The 27,272-nt window shown below is 47.4% G+C and overlaps 9 protein-coding genes across 9 annotated transcripts; 6 read left to right on the forward strand and 3 right to left on the reverse strand.

Moving 5' to 3' along the window:
• Positions 1–458: 458 nt before the first annotated feature.
• On the forward strand, positions 459–2,034 carry akr1 (putative aldehyde reductase (AKR1); the record flags this gene model as incomplete). Its single annotated transcript, XM_057190767.1, has 11 exons — positions 459–505; positions 558–645; positions 701–714; positions 785–869; positions 934–953; positions 1,009–1,081; positions 1,132–1,261; positions 1,314–1,378; positions 1,432–1,560; positions 1,618–1,733; positions 1,791–2,034. The coding sequence occupies 11 exons, from the start codon at positions 459–461 to the stop codon at positions 2,032–2,034; spliced, it is 1,011 nt and encodes a 336-aa protein (XP_057038423.1).
• A 648-nt stretch (positions 2,035–2,682) lies between these two features.
• Positions 2,683–3,323, reverse strand: N7518_009842 (uncharacterized protein; the record flags this gene model as incomplete). The annotated part of the gene is made up of 2 exons (XM_057190768.1): positions 2,683–2,833; positions 3,028–3,323. 2 exons carry the CDS (start codon positions 3,321–3,323, stop codon positions 2,683–2,685), a joined length of 447 nt encoding a protein of 148 aa, XP_057038424.1.
• A 1,013-nt stretch (positions 3,324–4,336) lies between these two features.
• Positions 4,337–6,264, forward strand: N7518_009843 (CAZyme family CE12; the record flags this gene model as incomplete). The annotated part of the gene is made up of 3 exons (XM_057190769.1): positions 4,337–5,152; positions 5,188–5,997; positions 6,049–6,264. 3 exons carry the CDS (start codon positions 4,337–4,339, stop codon positions 6,262–6,264), a joined length of 1,842 nt encoding a protein of 613 aa, XP_057038425.1.
• A 3,638-nt stretch (positions 6,265–9,902) lies between these two features.
• N7518_009844 (WD40 repeat domain-containing protein) lies at positions 9,903–11,048 on the forward strand (the record flags this gene model as incomplete). Its single annotated transcript, XM_057190770.1, has 1 exon — positions 9,903–11,048. The coding sequence occupies one exon, from the start codon at positions 9,903–9,905 to the stop codon at positions 11,046–11,048; it is 1,146 nt and encodes a 381-aa protein (XP_057038426.1).
• A 2,860-nt stretch (positions 11,049–13,908) lies between these two features.
• Positions 13,909–14,604, forward strand: N7518_009845 (CAZyme family CE12; the record flags this gene model as incomplete). Its single annotated transcript, XM_057190771.1, has 1 exon — positions 13,909–14,604. One exon carries the CDS (start codon positions 13,909–13,911, stop codon positions 14,602–14,604), a length of 696 nt encoding a protein of 231 aa, XP_057038427.1.
• Positions 14,605–14,813: 209 nt separating this feature from the next.
• On the reverse strand, positions 14,814–17,828 carry tyr1 (uncharacterized protein; the record flags this gene model as incomplete). Its single annotated transcript, XM_057190772.1, has 10 exons — positions 14,814–15,327; positions 15,390–15,592; positions 15,651–15,954; positions 16,021–16,449; positions 16,511–16,591; positions 16,681–16,694; positions 16,755–17,018; positions 17,069–17,371; positions 17,421–17,545; positions 17,600–17,828. The coding sequence occupies 10 exons, from the start codon at positions 17,826–17,828 to the stop codon at positions 14,814–14,816; spliced, it is 2,466 nt and encodes an 821-aa protein (XP_057038428.1).
• Positions 17,829–20,462: 2,634 nt separating this feature from the next.
• N7518_009847 (S-(hydroxymethyl)glutathione synthase) lies at positions 20,463–21,038 on the reverse strand (the record flags this gene model as incomplete). The annotated part of the gene is made up of 1 exon (XM_057190773.1): positions 20,463–21,038. The coding sequence occupies one exon, from the start codon at positions 21,036–21,038 to the stop codon at positions 20,463–20,465; it is 576 nt and encodes a 191-aa protein (XP_057038429.1).
• A 492-nt stretch (positions 21,039–21,530) lies between these two features.
• On the forward strand, positions 21,531–23,104 carry N7518_009848 (IQ calmodulin-binding motif protein; the record flags this gene model as incomplete). The annotated part of the gene is made up of 5 exons (XM_057190774.1): positions 21,531–21,605; positions 21,653–21,727; positions 21,797–22,624; positions 22,682–22,827; positions 22,897–23,104. 5 exons carry the CDS (start codon positions 21,531–21,533, stop codon positions 23,102–23,104), a joined length of 1,332 nt encoding a protein of 443 aa, XP_057038430.1.
• A 600-nt stretch (positions 23,105–23,704) lies between these two features.
• N7518_009849 (prolyl hydroxylase family protein) lies at positions 23,705–25,208 on the forward strand (the record flags this gene model as incomplete). Its single annotated transcript, XM_057190775.1, has 2 exons — positions 23,705–23,987; positions 24,037–25,208. 2 exons carry the CDS (start codon positions 23,705–23,707, stop codon positions 25,206–25,208), a joined length of 1,455 nt encoding a protein of 484 aa, XP_057038431.1.
• Positions 25,209–27,272: the final 2,064 nt, after the last annotated feature.

The following is a 27,272-nucleotide window of genomic DNA, read 5'->3' on the forward strand; positions in this document are numbered from 1 at the left end:
GCATAGCCAACACTACACGGTGACTAAACTGCTGATGCAAAAGAAATTGTAATAGAAAATGGACGACACAAAAGAACATGAGAGCCACAAGAGTTCCATCCCGGAATTCACAGAATGACATCATAACTTACCCCGCGGTCTCTCTTCTGTACCGTCTAGAGTGTACTAACTATATAGTAGGTTACAAGGATATCCTCTATATTCGCACCCTATATTCGCTATAACAGTAGACATTTCAATAAGCCGAGCATGCAAACATGGACGTAAATGAATTTCCTATCATACTCTATACTATTCAGCTTCGAACATCCATCATTTACCTCGGTGGAGTCTCCTCCGAGATGGGCGGGGATAGGACAGTCCAGAAGCCCCGCCGGAGAACTGAACAAGTTAAAGACTGGGGGATCTTCCTCTCTTCCTCTTTCTCTTCCAAATTATTCTTAAACCGCTTAAACATCATGTCTCTCGGCAAGAAAGTCACTCTCAACACCGGCCACCAGATCCCGTGCGTATATTCGGTAGAAAATACCGAGAAACTTCACTGACTCCACGTCCAGCCAGCTAGGATTTGGTACTTGGCAGTCTGCCCCTGGCCTGGTCGGCGAGGCTGTTTATGAGGCCCTGAAGGCTGGTTACCGCCACCTGGTGTGTATATGTCCATCTATCATTGCTTCGGACTGTTGGCTAACCCGCACTTCAGGATTTGGCAACGATGTATGCAGCACCAATCCCTTCGGCATGAATTACAATTGCACCATACTTACAAGTTACCACCTTTTTACAGCTACCAGAACCAGCGTGAGGTCGCCGAGGGCATCAAGCGTGCCTATAAAGATGTTCCCGGTCTGAAGCGGGAGGATATCTTTATTGTAAGTCAACCGATACCAACTTGGGATGTTACACGATTTCACAAACTGACGTGTCACTTTGCAGACCTCCAAGCTATGGAACACGTACGATATCTCGAACTCCATTGTTACACTACCAATTTATTGACTCTACATGTAGCCAGCACCGCCCGGAGGTTGTCGAGGCCTCTTTGGATGCTTGCCTTGCCGAGCTTGAGTTGGATTATCTTGACGTATGATGATCCCATTTAGTGGAACCGTGAGACATGGCTGACAGACCAAGCTTTACCTTGTTCACTGGCCCGTTGCCTTTCAGAAGGGCGATTCATACTTCCCGCTCGTTGCCAACAGCACCGTCGAGGGTGGTGATGTGATCATTGACGATGGTATCTCTATTGTGGACACCTGGAAGGGTACGTGGATATATTGTGCGAACAAAAATCAGACACGACTAACTCCTCTTAGCCATGACCCAGCTCCCCAAGAGCAAGGCTCGCTCCGTCGGTGTCTCCAACCACAAGATTGAGCATGTTCGTACCTTCCCTGTTCCCAAACTCGCCATAGCAAGCTAATACCCCCGCAGATCGAGGCTCTCATTAAAGCCACCGGCGTCGTCCCTGCCACCAACCAGATCGAGCGCCACCCCGTGCTTCAGAGCAATGACCTGATCGAATACTGCCAACAGAAGGGAATCCACGTCACTGCTTACTCTGTATGTATCTATCTTTAGGTGGATGGCCGAGAAACCCAATGCTGACCCAGCCTCTAGGCATTTGGTAACAATCAGTTCGATATTCCCCTGCTCATCACCCGCCCCGAGGTCCAGGAAGTTGCCGAGTCCGTTGCAAAGCGCACTGGCCAGGAAGTCAGCCCCGCACACGTTATGTAAGATCTTATCAGCCCCTCTGTGGTACCATTCCATGAAAGCTAACAGTCTTCTAGTCTCGCCTGGTCTCAGGTCGGTGGACACAGTGTCATCCCTAAGTCGGTCACGCCTTCGCGCATTCGTGACAACTTCAAGGAGATAGAACTCACCTCCGAGGAGGTTCAGAAGGTCAGCGCTCTGGGCCAGAACCGGAAGCGCTACAACACCCCTTATGTTGCCAACAAGCCTCGTTGGAACGTTGATATCTTCGGCGAGCCCGAGGAGAAGGCCGCCGATCACAAGGTTATTCTGGGTATTTAAGCTCACCGATCACCCCAGACACCATATCAATGTTGTTTACAAAGTTCCAGAAGGCTTGCCTTGGTGCCGATATATCTACCTGTTCAATAATCAACACCATAATGTGTAAATGCCTGAGCCTATGCCTGTGAAATGCCTGATTTCGGAGACATTCTCTCTAGTCTAGTTCTGACACAAAGTTGGTTGGTGGTGGTGACATATGACTTAATGCGAGGATTCTAAAGGCTACATAAGCCCATGCAGATACAACATTGTAGGCCATAGTATCTTGGTCGTAGACAGTTGCGTTTGTGACATGAAGCGACTAGATTTGAGTAGTAGTGCAACGCAAAGAGATAACGGAATCTCACGTAGCAGTCTAGATGATATATATTCCTTCTAGATCCTCCAAGACCATGACAACCCAACAGATGCAAAAAGCCCGAGTAATGATAGTATGAGAAAGAATATCTCCAAACCTGTAAAGCCCACGGCATTATCTATCTTGGCGAGGAGGATCGGAACCACAGCCGTACTCAGGCTATTGAGACTGGTCATAATTCCATAGCCAAGTGTGATGATGCCTTCACCCATTTCCCCCGGCACGTTATCTCCGTCAGCATCAGAGCGATGAGCTGTGTCGGGAGTTGAATGGTCCCATATTCGAGTTCATCTGAAGCTCTGCAACCGGTCTCTGGCATATTTGTCTTTGACGAGCAGGACTCGACGATGGAGAGGAGACATCGCGCGAGCCCGGCCCAAAATACCACACCATAAGATGCAAACGCTATCCCCAACATACACATCGGTCCAATCGGTTCTATTCTATAAAGCAATAGAAGATGCGCTGCCATCATGAGGATATTAGTGGCACCAAGGGCCCCCGGGTTGCTTCGAAACCATGGCAAATTCAACAACAGTCCAAATACCGGAGTCAGAATCCCAGAGAGGAAGTATGGTATACTAGATGGGCTCAATGTCAGCTTTAGACAGCGTCATAGTGAATTGACTCACCCTGTGGCAACTCCAGCCTTGCGTTGATCTCCATCGTAGAACCATGCGGCTAGGAACCGCTGCGCAGAGATAGTGAAAGTCTTGATACCTCCGTAGCACAGTATGCAAATTAAGGCCAACTGCCAGAAGACACCGGGAAACTGACGAAGCGATTTTATCGAATCAATGTTCTCACTCTCATGGTGCGAAGTTGTAGTGTCAACGGCTAGTAGATAAAAAGCACCAGTAACAGCGACTCCCAATGGCACTATCGACCCGATCCACACAACGCATACCACGCCAAAGCTTTCAACCATTCTGGGGACGAAAACGGAAGCTCCGACGGAGCCTAGTCTCGATATGCACAAAACCATCGACAGCGCCAAAGATAGTTCCTTGTCTCTGAGCAACATATGTTAGCAGCACCCCGAGTTTGGTAGAACCGGAGCTCACTTGAACCAGCGCGTTGTGATTTCACTTCCTAGGACGCCAATTATCTCCCCGCCTAAGCCAATAAGTACGCGCCCAATCATCATTCCAGACTGGAGTCGCAACTGAGTGGCGACAGCGAAGATCAACTGGCCAGCTATTACGCTCGTGAGGGTAGCCAATAGAACCGCTCTTTTCCCTACTCGCTGCACAGCGAACCCCGAAAAAAAGGGCAGGATCGTGTTGGGTGCCGCGTAGGCTGTATAAAGCGCAGAGACGAAATACGTATACTGAGAGCTTGAAAGTGACAAATGTTCCTGTAATGACACCGACAGGGGGGCAGGAAGATCATAAACTGGACGAATCAGCTGTGCTCCCCCAGGGTGAAAAGTCGATAGAGGTACTAAAGTAAATCCCCCACATTAATGTGCAGACTGCCAGAAGCACGCGCCAGTGTCTGTCTATTGAAGCCCCCATCTTTCAAACGTGCAGATATCGAAGTGGTGTGAAATGGCAGACAAAAACGAGGGGTGGGATCTCGTCAACTTCACCGAATGACCCCGTAGCGAGCGCCATCATCTGTCCGGGAGTATTCTTGTTGATGTTTGCCTTCTCGGGGCTTCATTCGTCAGATGTATTTATGTCCACCCCGCTAGCTTAGCTCCATCTTCTTGCCATGCTGCTCTTTGTATGTTATAGCTCGTATTCGACCCCTCTATGACGTGGCATGCATGATGCATGATCATTAGCGCCATGAAGATCGCAAGATCGAGAAGACCCGTGCGCAGGGAATATTTCCCTGCAGAAAACTGATATCCACATGGACAGACACATGGGTATAAATAGTCACCGTGTGAACAGTCTTGTCTCTGATTGTTTTCACTGCCCAAGATTCTTCAGAATGACAATTCCTAGTCTTGGCCGTGTTGCCTCATTGTTTCCTCATATCGAGAAAGATTGGTGGAAGAAGGCCTACAAGGAGATGTACCTCTACACCGATGGTGACTGTGTCGAAGTCCCCGCAATCACAGAAGCCGAATGCAACGACATCATCGGAATACCTAGCGTGCAACAGCTGTTGAAGACCCAAGAATCTTCGATCAAGGTATTGGATCTATGCTGTGGCCAAGGCCGACATAGCATCAATCTTGCCAAGCGCTTTCCATCGGTGAATTTTTACGGCATCGATCAGAGCACATATCTCCTTGACCTTGCTCGAAAACGCGCAATAGGAGAAAACGTGCAGAGTAACATCACGTTTCAGAAGGGAGACCTTCGTCAGATTCCTGCAGCGGATTGTTCCTTTGATCTGGTCATACTTCTGGGAAATTCTTTTGGACACTGTAATGATGAAGGAGACCTACAGTCCCTCCGGGAGGCCTCTCGGGTCCTGAAACCAGGAGGAATTTTCGTCATTGACCACGTGGATGGAGCATGGATTAGATCCAACTTCAGTCAAAGTGGATGGGAATGGCTTGAGGGCAAAGAAAAACTTCTGGCCTGCCGGGAACGAGAGCTGTCTCCCGATAAAACCCTCCTCGCCAGCCGAGAGATTGTGATTGATTTGGAAGGTCCTTCGATCCGCCAAGACCTTTGCTATTCCGTCAGACTTTACGATCTGGAGGAAATGGCCTTCTCCAAAGATCGGGCCTATTCCTTCAAGCAGAAGATGGGATGCAGATCACAGCGACCAAGCGAGACGGCCCTGTGGACATGGGTATGATGGAACGCAGGCAGTTGATCGTTGCACAGAAGCCAGTCAAGTCCACAACTGCCAAGCCCCCAGCTGTCGATGCTCTGGAGCAAGACGCGGATGTCTACGTGCATCCAAACCTGACACAAAGCTACAATCCTCACAAAGGAAGATTGCTACAAGTCTCGGCATTTGTGTCAGCCGGTACCATTATTCTGGCAGATACACCATATGCTTTGATCCCGTCTGCGGATCCATCCCACCCTGATGCCTCGATTTGCAGTAATCTGAAATGCCGCCAACAAGTGTCACAGGACACAAATAGAGAGATTTGCCAAAGGAATTGCATCCGGGATGTTGTTTGGTGTGACAATCGTTGTCGGACTGCAGACCAGGCTCGGCATGACTTTGAATGCGCTTGGTTGAAAAACTACGGAGAAAGTCTTCGTCAAAACGAGGGCCAGTATGCATTTGCAATGCTTTGGACAGTCATGCGTCTTCTAGCTGGAAGGTACATTGAGTTACAGGCAGGGTTCAAGCCATCAAAGCTCTATTCCTGGGAAGACCGGTTCAAGCGGGGGTGGGATTCCATTGAGATCCTCCATAGTAACCGGGAGAGGTGGCCTCAGACGCAGATTTTGCACTGGAAGAGGCTAGTTGAGGTATATCTAACTCACGATAATCAGTCAGACCTCAGCGTTGATGATTTAGTGGATCTCATCTGCAAAGAAGAGTCTAACTCGTTCGGGCTATATCCAAGAGACACTGGAATATTTCCCATTCCGGACCTCCCAATCGAACGAGGCGTGGATTACGGCTTGGGTATCTATCCAAGAGCCTCTGTATTCAACCATTCCTGCATTCCAAATGTGAGTTACCCCTCGGGAATACTAGAACTCAAGCATACTCAAATATCCTAGGTCATCTGGAGAGCAGACAACAATGGGCGGATGGTATTGACTACCTCGAAAGATCTTGCCGCAGGCGACGAATGCTTTATTTGCTATTTTGATCTATGCAAGTATGTAGATTTCAAAGCACGGCAAAAGCTGCTGCGAGAAGACTTCCTATTCTCTTGCGCCTGTGAGCGATGCATTCAAGAACAGGCCGAGGAAATATATGGTCGCTTAGGGTAGCAGTTAGGTCTACCACGTTCAATTGCAAAACAACTTGAAATGACCGAAAAATATAATGTAACTGATCTTCTGGGCGAGATCCACCGCCAAGGGCTGTCTGAATATGAGATCAGTGAAGACTTTTGCCTCTGCTCGTGGGGGCTTGGGTTGGCAACATCAGTCAGAGACCTGGAGCTGCTCATGAAACTCTGACCAATGCAGAAGATATGTGGAATTAATTCTTCCACTTTGTTTTCGCCATTGCGCACCGTTTCCCCCAGGTCCACCCTACGACTCGGGCTCATCCACTCTACAATCCAATAGTTCTGCGATGCTTTGGAATTTCACATGTACTCGATGGATCCAGCTCGGACTCTGCCAGTGGGGGAATCAGCCAACCTCATGATCTGCCTGGCGTGATGCCCTATACTGTCCTCTGAGATATGACGGATGTACGTTAGCCTTTTCTAGCCTCACGGCACTATTCTAATTCTGTATTTGGGATGATTGGTGGGATGTCGTCACTTCATTCATGAATCCCCGCAAATCACTTTCCTGCTTTGAGAGATTCCGACCAATGGGAGAAATGGATATATCAACCCATGTGAGTGCTATAAGTTTATGTAAAAACATTTCTTTTGCGCAGAATGGCTCTAATCCCAATAGCTCAAAAGTTGCATCCATGTACACAACAATGGACGTGATCTTGAAAGCAACCGGAGTAGCCCTCCTTGGTATCCTATCTTACGTTCAGGCATATCCTTCCAGTGCCTTTAAATTCTCGCATAAGACTCCATTTTTTGTTTTAGTGGGTGATAGCACCACAAGAAACTGTACAGTTGTAATGGAAGACCGCTCCGTGTAGACAGTGAGTGGTTGAGACACTCCGTCGTTCAGGATGTGAAGACGGCGAGGACGAGGGGGTAAGACACGATGGTGCGTCGGCCTTTTGATATTGTCTGACTCGGCAGGAATAGGTCATCCGTCACATGAATTTTCGCGGTTGGCGATGGGCTGCTTCTACAACAGCATAGAGATGTCAGTGATGTTTGTGTCTGGGACATACAAATCATCGGACCAGGCGCAGCAAGAGGCGCGATACTCCACTCACATTATCGTGGAAAATGCACGTCTGGAACTTATGCGTCGTTCTTGGCCAGCGACCTTGGTTTGCAGTATCTCACATAGGACATGCTGCATGGTTTGAAGTGACAGGGTAAGAATCGGTGTACGCCATGATCCTGCGCTGAGCACTGACGGAGTGCTTGTTTAGCTTACTTTGATGCGCTTCCAACGATTCCATGTTCATCGTTAGCTTGTCGATTGATGAGGAATGTATGACTCACATGTTCCGAAGGAAGACGCGGAAAGGGCTTCGTGACTGGACGGATCCACGGATCTGGTTGTTTCGCATCGTCTTTGCAGTCAGTCTAGTCGCGGAAAATTTACCTCCCCCACAAGCACTTTCTAGCTTGTTGGTCCACATTGTATCTATAGATGTCAGTACAGTGAGTAATCCAGTAGGGTCAAAGGGAATATTTATCAGGTGCCTCAAACCGAAGGCCTGCTCGCCTTTGCGCAGCCAAGTGATAACATTGTAGAGTGAATTGCTGGGGAGGAGGACAAATTTATAGACTCCTCGGCTCCTGTCGCCACGTACTCAACTAGGTAGAAAACGTTGAAGAACACGATGCCTACCATAAGTGAGGCCTGTTGCAACCCATGTCCTCATTCTACCGCAACTATTTGCAGCGAGATTTTTGGTATGATTCGAGATACACACCGAGAAAATCATGCTAGATTTATAATGAGAGTGAGTGAAAGTGAGTCGGTTAAGAAACGTTAACTCACTGTTGAATCCACGGTCTTCTATATTGAGGCAATGGTAGCTTTTCATTATTTGATTTTACCAACAGCGCCCACATTGTCATCATTAAGAGCCATGGATTTTTCCGGCCTCGCTTGAGGGTGTTGATTGTCTGAGCTGTGTGTTGTTCTTGTAGTGTGAAAAAAAAGATAAGTGGCCACGGTGGCGCGGGCGCGGGTCGATCGTCAACCCGTTGAAGCTTGGCCGTCCTTGTTGACTGGAGTCAACCTTTGAACTTATGACCAGTGTTGAGATAGATACTTTGTGTTTCACTTTTCTTTTTTTTGCGGGCTTGACCTCTAGGTGGTTTAGAGAGTAGGTGTCTAGTGGAAATTTAGTTTACATGATTGTTGTGGTGTTAAAGTTCATGTGAGGCCATCAACGGAAGGAAGACTTTCGATTGGACGGTGGAGGGAGTAATATGCATTTGAAGCAGCTAATTGTTTTTTTGAAATAAGCGCCTGAAGTTTCTGGCCGGTGACTTGAAGCTTCAAGCAGCATAATATCTGGAATTCAGACCACTATCAGCCCGACCTTACTTGATAGTCCCCGGTTGGATCGACGCCTAGCGCCATAAGCCGAATAATAATAATATTAGACCCTGTGTGCCATGGAATTTGTTGACAAAAAAAGGATCACAACTTTACTAGTGCACCCGAGGAATATTCATCATCCCCATATACCTGATTTCAAACATGATCGTAAGGTGTCAACCTGAGAACTTCATGTAATGACTACATGTAGTATTCGACATGTCCAATTGAAACCGTGTTGGTACTGTACGGAGTACTTACTCGCTCCTTGTATGGCTGGCGTAACAGGCCGGTACGAATTGCACTTCACAATTTATTCTGTATGTTGTACAACATAGTCAGGATGCCTTGAAATCGGGTTCGGACTATCCTACTTCCGTCCCCAGATCAATAGACCGAAGTCTGACCCACGCAACGGGACCAGCACTGATAGCCCGGGACAATCTGAGGTTACAAGAAAAGATCATCTGGTGCGTGCTTGTATTTCTAAGAATAATTCAGAAGTTCCTAAGGATAGGACTCGCGCCCCGAGGGCGGTTGACCGCCATGGCAGTGACGACGATTTGCCGGCCATCCATCTCTTTCTCCCCACACCCAACACTTCATCCACAGCCAACGAGGTGTTCAACCAAGTTATTGAGGATTAGCAAATCAGTTTGAACCTAAACACTGCCTAAGGGCTTCTTTTGCCTCAACGCACCATTGTCCTGACACAGAATAAGGGACCGAGCTCGGTGAGCCGTCGAACATCTTAGCTTTCCGATCGCGCTTGCTTGCGAGCGGTACATTCGCCTCCTTTTCTTTTCAAACTTGAATTGGTACCCGTGTCTTCAAAGTTATATTGCAATCTTGTGCGGTTTAGGGATGGTCAGCGACGAAGCATGGCCCGTCCATTAACCTCTCGTCAAGCTGAAGAGCTGTAGGTATATGTCTTACTGGACAAGCTCTGGTGATTTTCCAAGGCTGATGCTGAGCATACTTGCAGGCACAAATCCATGATAGCATATTTGTCAGCAAATGACTTTCCGGAGACTGCTGCTACACTGAGGAAAGAATTGGGTATTGCAGATCACGACTTCAATACAACGACATTGAAAAAATACGATACGCTGCTAGAGAAAAAATGGACCTCCACTGTCCGGTTACATAAAAAGGCAAGTCGGCGTCGCAGATCGCTAGTTCTGTTTTCCGCATCTACAGATATTGCTGCGCCGGCACTAACTTCTTTCTTATAGATCATAGACCTGGAGTCCCGCAGCATGGCCTTGCAATCTGAACTTGACAGTCTAACTCCTTTCTCCCTCCTCACACGCAATCTAGACTCAAAGTCTTGGCTTCCTCAACAGCCCCGTTATTCATTGCGTTCCCATCGCGATACCATCAATTGTATAGCTTTCCATCCCAAATATTCCTCTATTGCCTCCGGATCCGACGATTTCACGATTAAGATATGGGACTGGGAGCTTGGAGAATTGGAAACGACACTCAAAGGCCATACAAGAGCGATTCGTGATCTTGACTATGGCTGCCCTCCCGGGGCCGTTGGCGTCCTGCTGGCGTCCTGCAGCTCCGACCTTACCATCAAGTTATGGAATCCGACGGATGGATATAAGAATATTCGCACGTTGCAAGGACATGACAATATCGTCAGCGCAGTCCGTTTCATACCAAATGGGAGCTTGCTTGCCAGCGCAAGTAAAGACATGAACATCAGGCTATGGGATGTAACCAATGGGTATTGCGTGAATACGATACAAGGCCACGCTGGCTGGGTGCGTGACATTTGCCCGTCTCTTGATGGAAAGTTTCTCCTCTCTACTGGGGATGACATGACTGTTCGATTATGGGACATTTCGGGAAACCCTGAAAATAAGGTGACCATTCATGGTCATGAAAACTTCAATGTGTGCTGCGCGATTGCTCCACCGGCCTCCTATCAGTACCTTGCGCCATTGGGCGGATTGCCGAAGGTCTCATCTGCGGGAAGTACGGCTTTGTTCATGGCAACTGGATCGCGGGACAAGACTATCAAACTCTGGGATGCTCGCGGAACCTGCCTTATGACACTGATTGGTCACGACAACTGGGTGCAGGCCGTTATTTTCCATCCCGGAGGCAGATATCTCCTCTCTGTCTCGGATGACAAGACATTACGATGTTGGGACTTGAGCCAAGAAGGAAAATGCGTGAAGACGCTTAGGGATGCCCATAAAGGTTTCATCACCTGTTTGAAATGGGCTCCAGGAAAAGTCAAAGACACACTCACACATGCTGCTAGTGCCCTTGAAGGACAGACATCAAAAGGTCCCGAGACGCTGAAAAGTGCAGGTGGAGCTGATGTGCAGATCCAGTGCGTCATTGCTACAGGTAGTGTCGACCAGAAGTTACAAATATTCGCAGGCTAATAACAAACTAATGGAGGGCAAGAGGAAAGCTACTTTTGCTCGCTCACCACACGGAAAACACACCTATGCTGCTACCATGGTACCCTGCATAAGACTAATAGACGCTAGAAGAATGGATCTGGTGCACAGTCCTGTCATATAACCCATAGGAGGACTAGTCGGTATCCCATCAGTAGTCTGTAGAATGTTATGGGTATATATTAGCATCCGGCAATGTGTTCAGGGGGTCCGAATTGTCCCATTGTTATTCAGCCTCGATGCCGGCAAGCATTCACTCAACCAAGATTTCTAGGATACCCTAGCTGGTCTTTAACATTCATCATCTCCCTCAACGAGTTCTGGGGAACCTAAGGGAGCCCTTACCCAAGTGCCCCCCCCCCATTGTTACTGATCCACTCGTTACCAACCAGTTGTGACCCACAACCATACCGATGGCCCACCGAGAACCAACCAACCTGATCGCCAACCGGTACGTGCAAATATCCTATACTCTGGCATCCCCAGGCATTCAAAGAAAAGAGAGCTACGAGCGATCATGAGCACATTCGGCATGATTGCTCTGATCAGACCCGCTGTCTCCTCTCGTGATCGGACTAAGCTTGCCCTATATCTTAGTCTGAATAGTACTATACGTCACAGTCATTGATAATGTCCCTGCAGCTGGTACCATCTTCCTCCCAGCCAGACTCATCATGCTCTTCAGACTCAAACAAATCATCATCCTTGCAATTCAATGCATTATTCAGAACATCGTCATTCCGTTGATTCTTTGCTTCTTTAACATAATCTCGATCCCAATGCCCGCACGCGTTGGATTTGGATGTTCTATCGAATTTTGGACTTCGTGAAAGTCTAATCCGCTCTTCGGCTGCTTCCAAGACATGAAGCTTCCAAAACTCCTCTTTAGGTCGACGAAGCTTATCATCATGTATGTCAGAGACCTGGCGACAACGTCATATCTCCAGCACAATATTTGGCAATCGCCGGTCGAATAGGACGCTCATTGAATATCTCGTATTGCCCTCCTAAAGCAGGATCGAAGAGTCGCCGAGTATTTCCTTTGGCAAACTTCTATGCCTTTTTTTCTGTTGTAGAAATCGCACTGTCCTTCTCCATACATTTTTCTAAGCTGGCCAAGAAATCTTTCGGCCCCTTTCTCGTCCCAAGTTCCATTAGTTGGACATCCCTGACACCGTCAATGGAGATTCCGTAGAGACTGAACAACGCGTCTGAATCATGCATTGCTTGAGGTCACGTTGAGCTTGCATATATTTCCTTTGGACAGAAGACCTGTTCATAGAAATCTGTAGAAAAAAGTTACAACCTTGTCCGGATGGCGATTGTGACGTTGGCAATTGATATACAGAGAGACTAAGACATTCGCGCGACATTTTTTTCTTTGCAAGGCACTTCATCAATTCAAAAATTAACAATCATCTGAAAGCTGATATGGCTGGGAATGCAAAGTACAGTGCTGGATGGAGTCATTTCAGGAATGCCTCTCGCGACGGATGGAAATCTGACCGTAACTTCAGTGTTCCTATCAAGTTCAGCTAATGCGCCCCATTGTCGGTGCATTGGATTACTGCATGGGTTTTGTCTTTTGAGTCGTATACATTGAAACTTTGATATAAATCACGAGAGCCCCAAAAGAAGGAGTTATTGCAAATACGAATCTTTGGTATATGCGCGCCTGCGACCCAGTATGGAGAAATTCCTCTCGGCAGCAATTGCATATCTCATGATCTTGAAATCAGAAGTGAGGTTTCTTTTCCGCCCCCAGGAAATTACTAACTACATGATCAGCCATGGAACATCTTGCACGTCCGGCAGTGAGATGACCAAGACGACCAAATACTGGCAATAGGAGTAACGGGATGAAACCTAGAAACCTCTCGACGAGATGAAAATTTCGATAATTGGGTGCGCATTTCTGCTCGACCATGGAGGGAGGATATTTTTAGTGCATAATCTGTCACACACTGCAGCATTGGAGGAATCTAGAGTGGCGGCCACCATCTGGAGACGACGGCCTGCAAGTTGGCAGTAAACCTCAAAAAGGGATACTGCATTTATGTCCTGTTTTCTATGGGAATACTTCCGCTTTGGTTACATTCTCCATGCTGGAAATGACGGCACCTGGTCAAATAATGATTTGGCAGGCGGAGAACTTGGCGACCCAGTACACGCTCCAGCTCAAGGCCATACTACTCCTTCAAGTCATCAAGGCTGGTTTAATCGGAAATTGGAAGTTTTTTCGACGTTTGATCCTCGACTTCGCCATTTGTGGGCAACGGGTCATGATGATTGTGATTGTCATAGCCATAAGGCTGGTAAACACCACGTAGGAACGAAGCATTGCAAATTCTTTCGAGCCTCTCGAGTGATTGTACGCATTATACTTGCGTGCCTTTTTTTAGAAAGATTAGTTAATCAATCTGCTCACCTGATGTGTCACCATAAAGCTATTCAGAGATCACCTGATCTATCAAATATGCCCAGGTGAAGCTGTGCTTTTTACAGTGGCGATACCATAATAAATGGCACTCATATTGAAAATGGAGTTCTAAGATTCACCTCTCCTAATTAGGTTAGACCACCGTGCTAACAGTAAAATCGCTGTGCTAACAGTATCTTACCATTTTTCACAGACGACGGGTTCAGCTGGGGCGCACGGAAGGAGGGACTGGCAGCTTGTGCGGATGATGCAGAGAGAGTATTGTTTGGAGCTTGCTGCGAGGCTGTTTCGTCTCCGTAGAAGGCAGAGTTGAGCAGGGTTTCGAGACGGGGCTGGGGGTATGTCTGGGCTCTTTGATTGGATCTGCACTGGACCGACGGCGGGCCAACTTTTACCCTATCGATGTACATGCTATTTGTCAGGATAAGACCAGAGTTGCTACCCCCGTTATGCATCGATGCGACAAGCCCCCTGTATTGTGTGTTGGCCGAGTCCGCCGCAACAGCCTACAGGGCCGAGAGTGGACGGGTAATCTTTGTTAGCTTCTGGAGCGGAGGTTATTGGGACGAGGTTCTAACAACCGTGAGACAAGTTCGAGACGAATATCATCCACTTGTCACAATCCAATTTGGCCACAACAACCAAAAGCCAGCTGCAAACATTTCATTATCACAATACACCAGGAATCTTGAAAGATTCGTGGCTGAGGCCTCTAATGCTGGGGCTACACCGATTCTCGTCACTCCACTATTTCGGCGCAACTACGATAACTCAACAGGGACACCGCGTATCGTCATGGGTCTCGTCAATGAGACCTTGGCCACCATCATTGCCGCTCATCGCTCATATACTGCCTATATTGACCTGAATAAAGCTAGCACCTGGTATCTCAATGCAATCGGGCCAGAAAATGCTTTTACATACAACCTCAACCCAGCGGATTATACCCATTTGAACGTGCCGGGGAGCATTTTGTTTAGGGGAATTGTGGCCGAACTTATTACGCAGAAACTTGAGACTCTGGAAAAGTCTGGATATCTGCGCGTGAATGACAAACTAAAGAAGGATGTTGATTATGGGATCTATTACTGGCCTTGACTCGACCAGAGATTGTGATTGCGGAGAATAATTAGTTGTCTAAGAATACAACGTCTTATTTCAAACTACAAGATGCTGCCATATACTTGTATTCATGTCGGTTCAGGCCTGACTTGAGGATATGTATGTCCACGGTCCCATAAATATGATCAAATTAACATCGCCATCTTTCCTATACCCCTATTAAACTACATATCAACGACAGGTGGCTACTTCTCCTCCTCATGAGAATGCTTTTGAAGGAACAAAGCTTTCACCGAAGGGTAGGTGCGCACTTCGAGATACTCGGACAAAGCGGAAGTCCCCTCCTTGTCACCAAGATCATAACTAATTGACTGTGGTGTCCTGCCCTTGGCACGTTTGCCAAACCAAATTGCATGGACCCAATTGATAGAGACTTCGAAGCCTTCACCTTGGTCGTGGATCAAAATTGTCGCACCATCCTCACTTTCGAATCGATCGTCAATATCGACCCGCTCCTCCTCGCCCCATGATCCACCGAGTTTGGAATTGAAAATGATTTCATCCTGAGCTCGGCGAATAGAGAGATGGAAGATGATATCATTCTCTGCATCCATGATTGAAATTTGTGTCATGTCGATGCCATTGGATTGGACAAGATCCACGCTCGACGACTCGAGGAGAATGACACTGTCGGCCTTGAGAGTCTGCTGGAATTTAAGACTGCTGTGAAGTGGCAGATTCGCTCTTGGTCGTTTTGGTCTGACTGAAGTTAGCGATCATATTTCCATATCTATCCCTCATTTATAGGAGTCGGAACTTACCGGGGAGCCGGTGGGTCAGTCTTTGTCTGCTTCAGCTCTGGATCCAGCGCTCCATCAGCACCGCCAGTGATTGTAGGCTCTTGCTTGAAATTCTCAAAGGCTGGCGGAGTAGCGGGGTTGGTGAAGTGCGTGGTGTCGTTGCTGCTGCCAATGATTTCCAACTCCAGCTTCTCAACCTCGTAGCGAGGTAATTCTTTCTCGTTCTACGAGAGATCAGCAAGTTTCATACAATGGTGGCAGCTAGTGACTAGGTATGCTTACCTTGAATACCCGCCAGTATGCACGCTTTCTTATGTACGCCAAGACCTCGTCGCGAGTCAACGTCTTCAGTTTCCGTCCACCCTTGAGAAGCTTGTAGAGAACCGGGGTAATTGGGATGTAAGCAGTTGACTTGACGCGCGATGTTTGTCCTTTTTTGCAGTTACCGCAGACCGAAGAGCCATCCAACTCGGGCTTTTGGCTGAAGTTGTACACCTCAGCGATCAAGTCTGTCAGTGGGGTTTGTATGCCGTCCTCTTGGGCGAGATACAATTTGACCCAGAAAGGTTGCCCTCCCAATGCGTATCTAAGTCATTCAAAATTATTAGATGTAAATTCTTGTTGCAGCAGATATTTCTCAGGGACAACGTACTTCAAGAATCGAACACTGAAGGCGAAGTCGGTAATTTTGAGCCCACCGTCAATTGCCTCAACGCCCTCTGGGGTCGGAGCTTTTGGGTCCAATGCCAAATCACGCGACACACCATATAGTCGGTTAACAATGGTGATGATGTTTTCCTTAAACAGGGCTTGGTTGAGTGTTCCGTCCTCCTGGTGATACTTGCTGTCCCACCGTGGCAGCTCTGGGTAGGAATATCCGAGATTGGAAGGAAATCTAATTCCTTCAGGGGTCCAATAATTTCCTTCAGCGTCACGTCTAAACGGCTGAAGGGGAGTGTTTTCGTCCACGGGATGCTCTTTGCCAAATGAATCACGGATGGTAGCATTGTCGCCATGAATGTTATCCATCCACTTGTCCGGGTTGAGAGCTTGCCAAATTGCGAAGAGACGATCAATATTGCTACAAGCAACTGTTAATCACAGTTGTATTCCCACGTGGTCGAAGAATATCATATACTTACCAGTGATGCAAGAAGAACAGCGGGTCAAAAGAGGCAACTGGTACATTTCCCATATGTCCGCCAGCACCTGCCCAGCCGTGGCTTTAAGTCAATGCTGTTAGTGTTTGAAGCGACTGATAATAGCACAAAGTAGATGTAGACATCGAGTTTCCGGCTGGTCGAGTACTTACACATTGTTGTGGATCTATCCAGGTGAATTTCCAGTCAGTTACTGTGCTCCGACATATCAAATTAACATACTCACATATTCTATGTTCAAGTCCTCGTCGACGTTTTGATCTTTCGAGGTTGGATTTGTGCTTGCAAACGTAGTGTAGTCCATGGGCACAGTAAGCAGCCTATACACCATTTCAGCAGCAGGACCATGATTCTTGTCATTGTATCCATCGTGAGAGTTGAAGGCATCCGCCACTTTGCGGTTATTGACAACACCATGACGCCAGCCCTGACTGGTTGGATTCTGGTCCTCTTCATCCGGCCAACGGCTGGTTCCAATTGCATTGCCAAACTGATCAAGTTAGCTCGCTTTTGTCTTCACATTGCCTAGATCATACATACGTTCTTGTACTCTTCCTGTTCGGTGTCATTTTCCCATGTGTTTTCGGTACCGACGCCCTCGCTTCGCATCGGCTTGTCTGTGGGCATGTGAAACTGAAACAGAGGATTGTTGATTCGAACCGATCCGCCCTCGGGCCTAGGAACAGTGATGGTAGGGTATTTGGCCAAGTCAGGGACACGGCCATTTCGTGCCCAGTCCCAGAAGGGAAGACGCCACGACTCGGCTTGTTCACGCCATGAAGCTTGATCGGCTTCCAGAAATTGAGGGATAACTTCCTTGATCATGATGTCATACACGACTTGCTAGAATGAAATCAGTACACAATTCCTCTCAGATATCAGATCCTCCTACCTCGAAAAGAAGCACATATGGCCGGTGCCAAATGGGAAATATCACATGAGAGTGGAAGCAGTAGCCATTTTGCATGGGCTCTGGGCTAGGATCGTCCCATCGTACAAACGGTTGTCCATGAATACCTGGTCAAATGCATGTCAAATACCATCAACAGAAGCTCATCGAGTAGAACCTACCGGCGACCTGAAAGTAAGATAGTCTTTCTTTGGGGTCCAGCTTCTGGAAATTGTCCAGAGCCAGGATGAAAAGATCCACTTGCTTTTTGTTGGACTTCTTGCCGCTCCATTCGTCGATATCCTGCCGGACAAAGACCTTTCGGTTGATGCCATCATCAGGATTGGAATCTTTGGCCGGAAACCGGGCTTGGATCTGGTAGTACTCGTACGCAGATGATTCAGATGCCATCTTATCGGCTGGTGGAATTATCGAAATTGTTGAAGCAATACTTCGTTTGGAAGATATTTTTCTCAATCGCCCGAAGAGGTGCATTCGAAGTTATGGAAGAATGTACTTGGGGGCACCGGGTCGAGGTGAATCTTTTATATTATTTCCTCCACAACTTGTGAGGGTAGGACAGGCTGAACAGCAGTCCCAGACTCCTGCAAAGCAATTAATGATCGACATTGAATGAACTTTAACATATGCTGTCTTGTCACATTTTAATGCAAGCCACGCATCAGAGCGTAGCTGTCAGCTCTACAGACAACGCCATTTACGACCGCCCGTGAAGCGTGAGGAAATTATTGGCGACCAAACAAGGCAGGTATTCGTTCTCAGCCAAAATCTGCTAATGCAGTCTACTATGGGCGTCTACTTCAAAATGACAACTTACAGCTATAGGCAGCTGCGACCTCGACCTAGAGCGGTTTGACATGATCTGACTCGGAGATCACCAATCAAATGTTGGACGGGATTTTGATTTGGCCTGCATGCTGGCTTGGCAACTGGCACGAACTAGGGTTCATGAAATTGCTTCAGCTCTCCCAGCTAGCCACAAGTATTGTAATTCAACACTCAGCTACGCCAACTCCTGGCTGCCAAACTAGTGCCTTTGGTTTGACTCACTCAATTTTGCTGCTGCATTGTTTGCGCCAGCCACTCAATGCTGCAGCTTGGGTTAGGCCGAGCGGTTAATCTATTATTGGTGCATGTCAATTTATTTTTATCTTTGCCATTTTTTTACCTTGCTGGAGATTGGGAGAATAAGGAAAGGGTAAATGTACGCCATATATAGTTTGGTCACTTAGTATGATTGTACATGGATACATGAATATGAATGAAGATCCATTTTGATGATGCTAGAGTAGGGTGAAAAGATCAAAAAGTGCAACTTTCGAACTAGCATCTCATATTGAGACATCCATGAGCCACCAAGCTAGTATTGATACCACAGTGAGATATTCCGTGCAAAGCGCCGGCTTATTCCCAATAGCGGGAGATCTGCATAGGAAACTGGAACTAGAGCATTCCAAAGCTAATGATCGTCGCGTAATGCCCTGTTCTCGCATTACCCCTATTTCCTTCGTCGAAAATCCCATTCCATATCATCAAAGACGGTCGGCTTCGCACAGATGATTGGTGCAAATATCTCTTTTAATTCGGCCCGATTTTGGACACGAGAGCTGTGATCAACAAACCGTGGGTCAGTCGCCAGCTCTGATAGCCTCAACACACAAAGAATTTGAAACTGGTGGTTGGTTGTAGCGCTCAGACCAGGTGGCCGTCCTTTGTCTTGAAAGCTCGACAGAGGACAATACTTGGATGCTCTGTGCCCCAAAAAATTCGCATGTTCGCAAGCATTCATACACGATGGGAGTAGGGACCAATAGCGCAGTATCCTGGATTGAAGTCAGACATACTCACAGTACATATGGATTGATCATGGTCGAGGACTGACCTGAGATATTTTGCGTATATGATCAATGGATCTATTTCTTGGATCTTTTCATGCCCTGGTGAGTACCATATCACCGAAGAAAGATAGCCAAGAACAAACGCCCTTAACTAGCGAAAATCTGTGTACAGAATGTCAAGCATTGATCACTTGCACTACATCAATACTAGAAACTTCGAGAACACGCGTCAGTTCAAGAATTCAAATTCCCGATAAAAGACCATTGACATATACTAAAGCATGACTGCAACGAGAATGATTCCCTAATAATAAAATAAAATGCTGAATGGATAGGAACATATGGTGATGCTCCAATACTTGTTTGGTACCTGCTCTTCTCAGTGTAGTAATAGGAGGGCAAGGCAATGCAGAAGACAAAAGAAAATATTCCTTTCCAAATGATGTGTGGCGAGGAGCAATGAGCGGAGTGAACGTTCGTTCTACTCGGTCCCAAACCTGGTAATTGGCTCAAGGCCAAAGATATTCATACGGATAGACGAGGCACCGTTTATGTCTCCAGACTCCGCAATAGTCTAAATCAAGCTCCGAGCCTCCATATCGTTGTAGCAGGAATACGTAACCAGCCCTTGCTCACATCTCATAGAGTTCGGTCGGAAATTGATGCAACTCGTCTATCTGGGCCCAGTAATGATGCGGGAAATCTAAACATATTTTGGAAATGGCTTCGCGCACCGTTCGCTGGAACTCGACTAGATATGTATACTGGGTTTGAAGAAACCCGGTCGCACGCGTGGGATGCAGCGTGACGCTCTCCTCGCTTGAAGAGGCAGCAATCGAGTCAACAACCTTTCGGCTTTTTGAAAAACCCAGGTGCGCGGGGAAACCGAGGATGTTCAGAATCCGCCGAGAAACAGCGAAGTGACGAGAAAGGGGAGAGAGTAATCAAGGGGTGAAGATCAAGTGCTGAAGTCAGCATAGATACGATATTTCGATGTTGATGTTGAATAGGAGATGAGAGGAAATATAACTTCTACAGGATTCTACTAAATGAGCCAATCTTCACTATAACATAGTGCTTGTCATGTACATTATCTCATTTTTCCATAATCCCCGAATTCAAACTCCGCACCTCTACCAACTCCCACCTTTCTAGTACATGCAAAGGACACAACACTTTCGCTAAATCACAAATTGGCAAATCTGATACCGGACTTCTGCGCCGTAAAAGTGGAGATCAGATCCATCAGCGCCGGCGACAGCACGTCGTATGTCTCCAGTCCAACGGCCTTGAATTTAGCTCTCACTTCATCCATCTCTTTGGGGTGGAAACCCTGTTCAATAATGGATGAGACGAACCCGGCGAATTGTGGTTCCTGCCAGCCTGTTTCATCGGACAACTCCACGTGTACAAAGTCGAGACCCTTGAAAGGATGGTCCTTCTCGATACGCCCGAAGAGGTGAACACCGCAGTCCTTGCAGGCATTGCGTTGAATGGTAGCATCCTTGTCCACAATCGAAAGCTTCGAGGCATTGGCTGTCACCGAGACGGCGTCTCGCGGTACAACGCCAACCACCGAGAAGAGAGAACCGGATGGCTTCCAACACTTGGAGCAGCCACAGGCGTGGTTGTGGGCAACATTGCTATTCAGGGTGATCTCGACCTGGTCGGAGGCGCAGTGGCAGTGCAGCTTCCCTCCGGAGAAGCTACTAGAGCCTGGTGTGATGCCATTGTCGATAAGAGGGTGGAGAGAGGGTGCCATAGTGAGAAGAGTGAAGTGAATGGGTATAATCGAGGTTAATGGAAGAGTTGAGAGGGAATGTCGACTCCATTTATAAGTAAGGTAAGCTCCAACATCAATGCTCCTCACATCTCCTCACGAGGGGTAACCGGCGTATTATCGTAGTATCTAAGAACGATATAGATTGCCAATGCGGGGGGTTCGGGTCCTGAATGGGGAAATAATTTCCTGTTTAGTCTCGGGATCGATACCGATCGTTTCTTTGTAGGAGGAGAAGGGAAAATTCGTCATGAGGGGTCTATTCAGCTCTCCAATTCTCTTCTATTTGGTAATTCTTGAGAATTCTTGTAATGAAACAAGTCGGAGATGTTGAGGTTCTCTTTTGGAAAACGAGAGATGACAAAGATGACAAAGATGACCTTTCCCCGCCGGGCCAGCTGAGACTCATCTTTATTTCCTTGACTCCTCGATAGTTGGGTTTCTTTCTCCTTTGCATTCTCTTGACTTCTGTCCATGACCAAAATTCTGGAGACTTCGACTCTTTCACATGACGTCATCGATAAGGAACAAGCGGCGCGAACGGTTCAGGTACACGAGGAATCCCGGTGTTGTTGATGTCCGCTGACCATCGGTAGAGAATATATCGTGGTTATCGAACGCGACGAGAGCTGCGTGGACTGCGCTTGGCTGCTTCCACTAGATGGATTGAGGTACGTGTGTGACACGTGTATTTTGCGCGAAACCGATCAATTCTGATCTTGTTTGTTTGGTCCCTCCAGGCCTTTCGAGAAGCCCAGTGGCACCAACTCCATCAACCCGAGCCGAGCGTGGCCCCCAGCGATGATGATGGCTCCAATCAAGCTCGCCGGAACTGGCAACGAGTGGTTAGTGTTGCTAGGCGCGTCGGCGGCGACGACCGTTTTCCGGAAGTCTCGCCTTCTACGGTGAATCGATCAGAACATAACACAAAGATTACTGGAGCTAAGCCGAAGATGATGGATCTTCAATACTTTCTCGAAATGGTTGATCTCAAACATCGACACGGAAGCAATCTGCGCTCGTACCACACGTGTTGGCGGAATTCATCATCGAACGAAAACTTCTTCTATTGGCTGGACTACGGTGATGGGAAAAATATTGAGCTTTCACAGTGTCCACGAGAAAAACTTGAGAAAGAACAAGTCCGCTATCTCAATCGCGAGGAACGTTTGAATTACATGGTGATAGTTGACGAGACTGGACGTTTCCGCTGGGCCAAAAACAATGAACCAGTGTGGACAAACACTGCACGTTTTAAAGATAGTCTCCAAGGGATTGTGGGAATCGAGGATGATGTGCCTCAATTCAACGGAAACTCGACAGTTCTACCAGATTCCACCTGGGACTTGTCACCATCAGCATCATGTTCATCATGTTCATCATCAACAATATCAACAACGTCTAGAAGACACAGCCCTGACAATGTCCTCTCAAATCAAGACCCGAAGCATTTCACCGATGAGGAGTACACTGCCAAGACGATGAAAAAAGTGGTGCACGCAAGCCCCGCTGCTGCATTTAAGCGACTCTGGGGCAAGTCCTCAGAGAAAGAAGGTATCTGGCTATTCGTGAGTCAGGTTTGGATCTGTGGTTGTTAGATGCAGACTAAACCAAATTTACCTTAGGTTGCAGATACCTCTTTTCGTCTATACATCGGCATAAAGAAATCAGGTGCCTTTCAGCATTCATCTTTTCTTCGAGGTGCCCGTATCGCAGCAGCTGGAACGATTAAGATCAAACATGGCCAACTTCGAAGCCTGACACCGCTTAGGTGAGTTCAATCAAAGCTTTCATCCATCGACTTCTATCATTACTCGAAACGGTAGGCTAACCTGTTCAGTGGCCATTATCGGCCTCCAGCTGCCAATTTTCGAGCATTCCACCACGCCCTACAGCAACAAGGCGTTGATATGTCCCATGTTTCGATGAGCAAGTCTTATATCATGCTCGCTGGAATTGAAGGTTACACTAAAACGAAACGAAAGGCGCGTGCTGTACATGAGAAGGTCGACAATTCCAAGCAAAAGTTCCATCAATCCGAAGAATAAGTGCGGGGACATATGTACAGATTACATTACTATATGTAGGCATTCACAATTAGACAGAATGCAAGATTTCCAACTGATGAAAGGCCCTGACTACAGAGGAAGGAGTGATCAACTGAAAGTCGAAAGATGATGGATTGATGGAAAATGGAGAACTAGCTACTGTCCTGAAGGTTGTCTATATAGCTTCGCACCACAAAGCCAGCCAGATTCCATCCACCAGAAAACAGAAGAAGCATCTCTGCAGACGTACAAATGAAATGCCAACGCAGCAAGCTGAACGGCAAGCTGCACGTTTGGCGGCAAGCTGTCTGTCAGAGAAGTCAAAGAGAAGGGAAGGAATGCCACAAAGAAGGTCTACAAACTGCATAGGGCAACAGTGAGTACGTCAGAATGCATCACCAACCACCTCAGGTTGAATTGTATGGCGAATAAGATAATCTGAAGGTCCCAAGTTGCGGAATCTTGGAAAACTCCGTGACTTACATAATCCGAGTGCAATCCCGTGGTCGGAATCTTCGGGCAGAATATCCGTGAATTGGAAGACTCGCAGACTCGTGCACTCGTAAAGTCGTGGACTCTGTATCAATCTACATAAAAGCTATGGCCAAGTCCAAAGCGGCAAAGCGTAAGCGCAACGCACAAATCGATCTTCCACAAAAGATTTCGAAAGCAGTACCGAATCTAACACCGCCTCCCGATGGCATACCTCTCGAGCCCACGCATCTCAATGCCGTCGTCTCAGACGAGGAACTCGACATTACAATTGAGACGCTCACGGCGCTTGCACAATATCCAGGCCTGACAAAGTCGAAGGCATGCAAGGATCTGCGAGTCGCGGTCTATGACTTCCGCCAGACATGCACTACGGGTGTTAACACTGCCGGTATGTTGCGTTATTCCTGCTCAAAAGACTGTCGCTAACCGTTCGAGAGAGGGCGCCAACTTGACAGCTCGAATAACCGGTGCATTGGTGGACGAGAAATACATTGAAGCCAAGATCTTGCTTGCAGAGATGAGGATCAGGGGGGAACAACCCAAGATTGGAGCATTGTGTCGCTGGGTGCGAGATCTGGATGTCGTCAGCGGCCTCTCGACGCAGCATAAAGCACACGATCATGTCCCCCTTCAGCGCAGTGTGAAGGAAAACGAAATCCTGGGCGTCCTTGATGCCATCCTGCGCGTCAGCACCCCGATTGACACCAACACAAACGCCGTTGACTCAACCGATCCCATCGCCTTCCAGTCCATCTGGGACCTCCGCCCCTCGACGACGCCACTTCCCGTCTACGCCTCAGTCCTTGACAAATCAATTTTGGATGAGGCGCCCAAGTCTCCATCTGCTCTCCGCATCATCGAACAAACCCCTGGCCCACTCCGCAAACCCCCAAACCACCATCCGGCTATCCTCTATACCACCGCGCCGAACGCCGTCCCACTGGCTCCTGTCGGTCCTTCCATAACATACCACGCACATCCCGCTGTGCCAGGCCTTGGCCTTGCCCTCAATGTCCTATCCCCCACCGAGTGCAAGGCGATCATCGCTGCCGGTGAATCTGTTGATTTCCTGCCGGACGCGCCCCTTCGCGAGGATGGGGACATCAGCATCCTAGCCCACAACTTTTACTGGATCATTGACACCACATTCCACGACATGCTTTGGGCACGAATTTCCCCTTATGTGCCACCCTCTATCAACGGTCGCATGGTCCGAGGCATCAATCGTCGCTTCCGTGTGTACAGGTATGTTCCCGGAGCCGAATATCGGTGTCACATTGACGGAGCTTGGCCGCCGTCCGGTATTCTTTCTGATGACACATACGTGTACGACTCTTCGCCTGAGGAAAAGAAGCAGAGCTCGATGTACACATTTCTACTATATCTCAACGATGAGTTTGAGGGCGGAGAGACGACATTCTTCATGCCAGCCCCGCGGGAAGGGACCCTCAACGGATACCCGGTGCGACCTGTGATGGGAGCTGTTGCGATATTCCCACATGGGGAGTCGAATGGGGCCTTGCTACATGAAGGTACAGGGGTGAGGAAGGGAGCAAAATATATTATTCGGACTGACGTAGAGTACGATGTGAAGCCTTGTGGAGAGTGATGATAAAGACATGAATTATGTAGATTTGTTTTGCAAGTAAAACGCCACTCAAAAGAGTCATGATGGTGTGCATGCAGCATTGGTCAAATAAGAGCTCTCCAGTACTACGAGGTATGTAATTTTTCCTTGAAGATCTCAATCAAATAGCGAACTCTTAGAATGCCATCCCTTCTGCGTTATCAAAGTTGAACAGGTACATGTCATACCTTGATATGCCAATAAGGTCTCTAAGATAGAGTTATTCTGCTTCCAATGATTCAGAGCATGCCCTCATTGGGAATCGCACAGGGATTATTCCATCTTCGGCGGAGCAAATGTCACTCTATTCAGACCTTGACATTCTTTAACTCTAGCAGGATATCATCCCTAGAGGGCTGTGGATCTTCAGGTATTATCTCCTAGAAGGGGGACCAAAGGGGGAAACACAGTGACAATAAGAGGCAGAGACTACCTGACATGAAAGGAAAACATATCACTTTTGATCTTCGCAGAAGCCAAGAGAGAAAAACGTCTTCGACAAGACATTGTACACTTGTTCATTACTGGTATATACACAGCATTTCCCCAGTCTGTATACCAACTGACCTCCTTAGACCAAACTTTCAAGATGTTTGTCATAAGTGTACCCAAAGTTCTTACACTCTGCCTCCTTTTCCTTGCAACAACGCATCTTTCAATGGCGGAGTGCTGTCATGGAGTGGGCAAGAGACACTGCTCAACAGATGCCCTGGGCACTGAAATTTGCAAGAAACTATGCGCAGATGGATCGAAGCCAAACCCGTTTTGTGGCAAAGGAAGTAAGTAAATCTATGGAACTCGTGAATTTGGATCGATCACTGATGAAAAGAAAAAAAAGAATGTGATCTTCTTGGCTGCAACTGCAGTGAGGGATGTCGTAAGTAACCTGGAGCTGAGCTATGAGCAGGTTTCATTGAACTTCTGTTCTCAACTCGAGGGGCTATCTTGGGAACCTGGTGGCTTGCGATAATTATAGTTCTACTGTCATTTTTACTATCTTTCTCAAAGAGAACTGCTCGGTTATTCTCGTCATGGATGATGCAATGTGAATCACTGGGGCAAGTCCGTATACATAATTATTATCCCATAGGGGAGGGCCGTTGTGAGACCCCTAGGTATGGAATGCCTAAGGGAATGCTGTATATAACGGAGGATCGGGAAATAGAGATAGTGATATACGCAGTGGTATATTGGAACTAATAGCTGCTTCTCCAAAGAAGCAGCATGCGAGGATAATATACAGGTTTGTGGGTCACATGACCCAAGGAGGCTGTGCAGGCAGTACGCATTACTCCTATCCAGCCTACAGTCCCCCACGCACCCAGGATGGGTGCTCCACGCCCCATGACAGGGCTCATACCTCAGGCATCAGCCTTCTTAGTACTGGGGTCCTGACAGCCGTTCAGGGCTCAACCAAGTTTACATACGGTGACATACGGGTATTTGGTGGATGTGGTTGGTTCCCGCGCGCATCCACTTTGCCCGGTACCATTTTGAATCTTTCTCTCAGTACCGAGTATATATACACGTAATTCCTGCTTAATTTTATTTCTAATTTCGTATACTTTAATATAACTCTATTATAAATGTCCCTGCCAATTTCTAGAACTAGAGCCTAGTAGGAGTATATACAATTAGGAAATAAAGAGTAATAGCTAAAATGCAATAATATAGCGCGGGGCGGCTATAGAATAGTTGGCTAAGAATTATCTACCCTAGGTATAGACCGTAGCCTAGCCTCAATCATTTTGAAACTTTCATAGGTAGTAAAGCATAGAGTTAAATATCTAATATTAAGATTACAAGTTCATACCCTTACTATAAAGTGTTACGTGCCAGGTTCTCTTTAACGAAAGAAGTGCATTGCTAATCAAATATCAAGTATGAGAAAAGAAAAGAAAAGAAAACAAAACGTAGAACAATAAACGGGTCTTTATACCCCCTCGGGGGCAAAGCCCTATCCTCGCTTGGGGTTTTGGGGCTTTGGGGCTTTGGGGGCTTTGGGGCTTTGGGGTTTTGGGGCTTTGGGGCTTGGGGCTTTGGGGC

The sequence above is a fragment of the Penicillium psychrosexuale genome (genome assembly GCF_028828465.1).
Source record: "Penicillium psychrosexuale strain IBT 29551 chromosome Unknown utg000005l, whole genome shotgun sequence".
Lineage (NCBI taxonomy): Eukaryota > Fungi > Ascomycota > Eurotiomycetes > Eurotiales > Aspergillaceae > Penicillium > Penicillium psychrosexuale.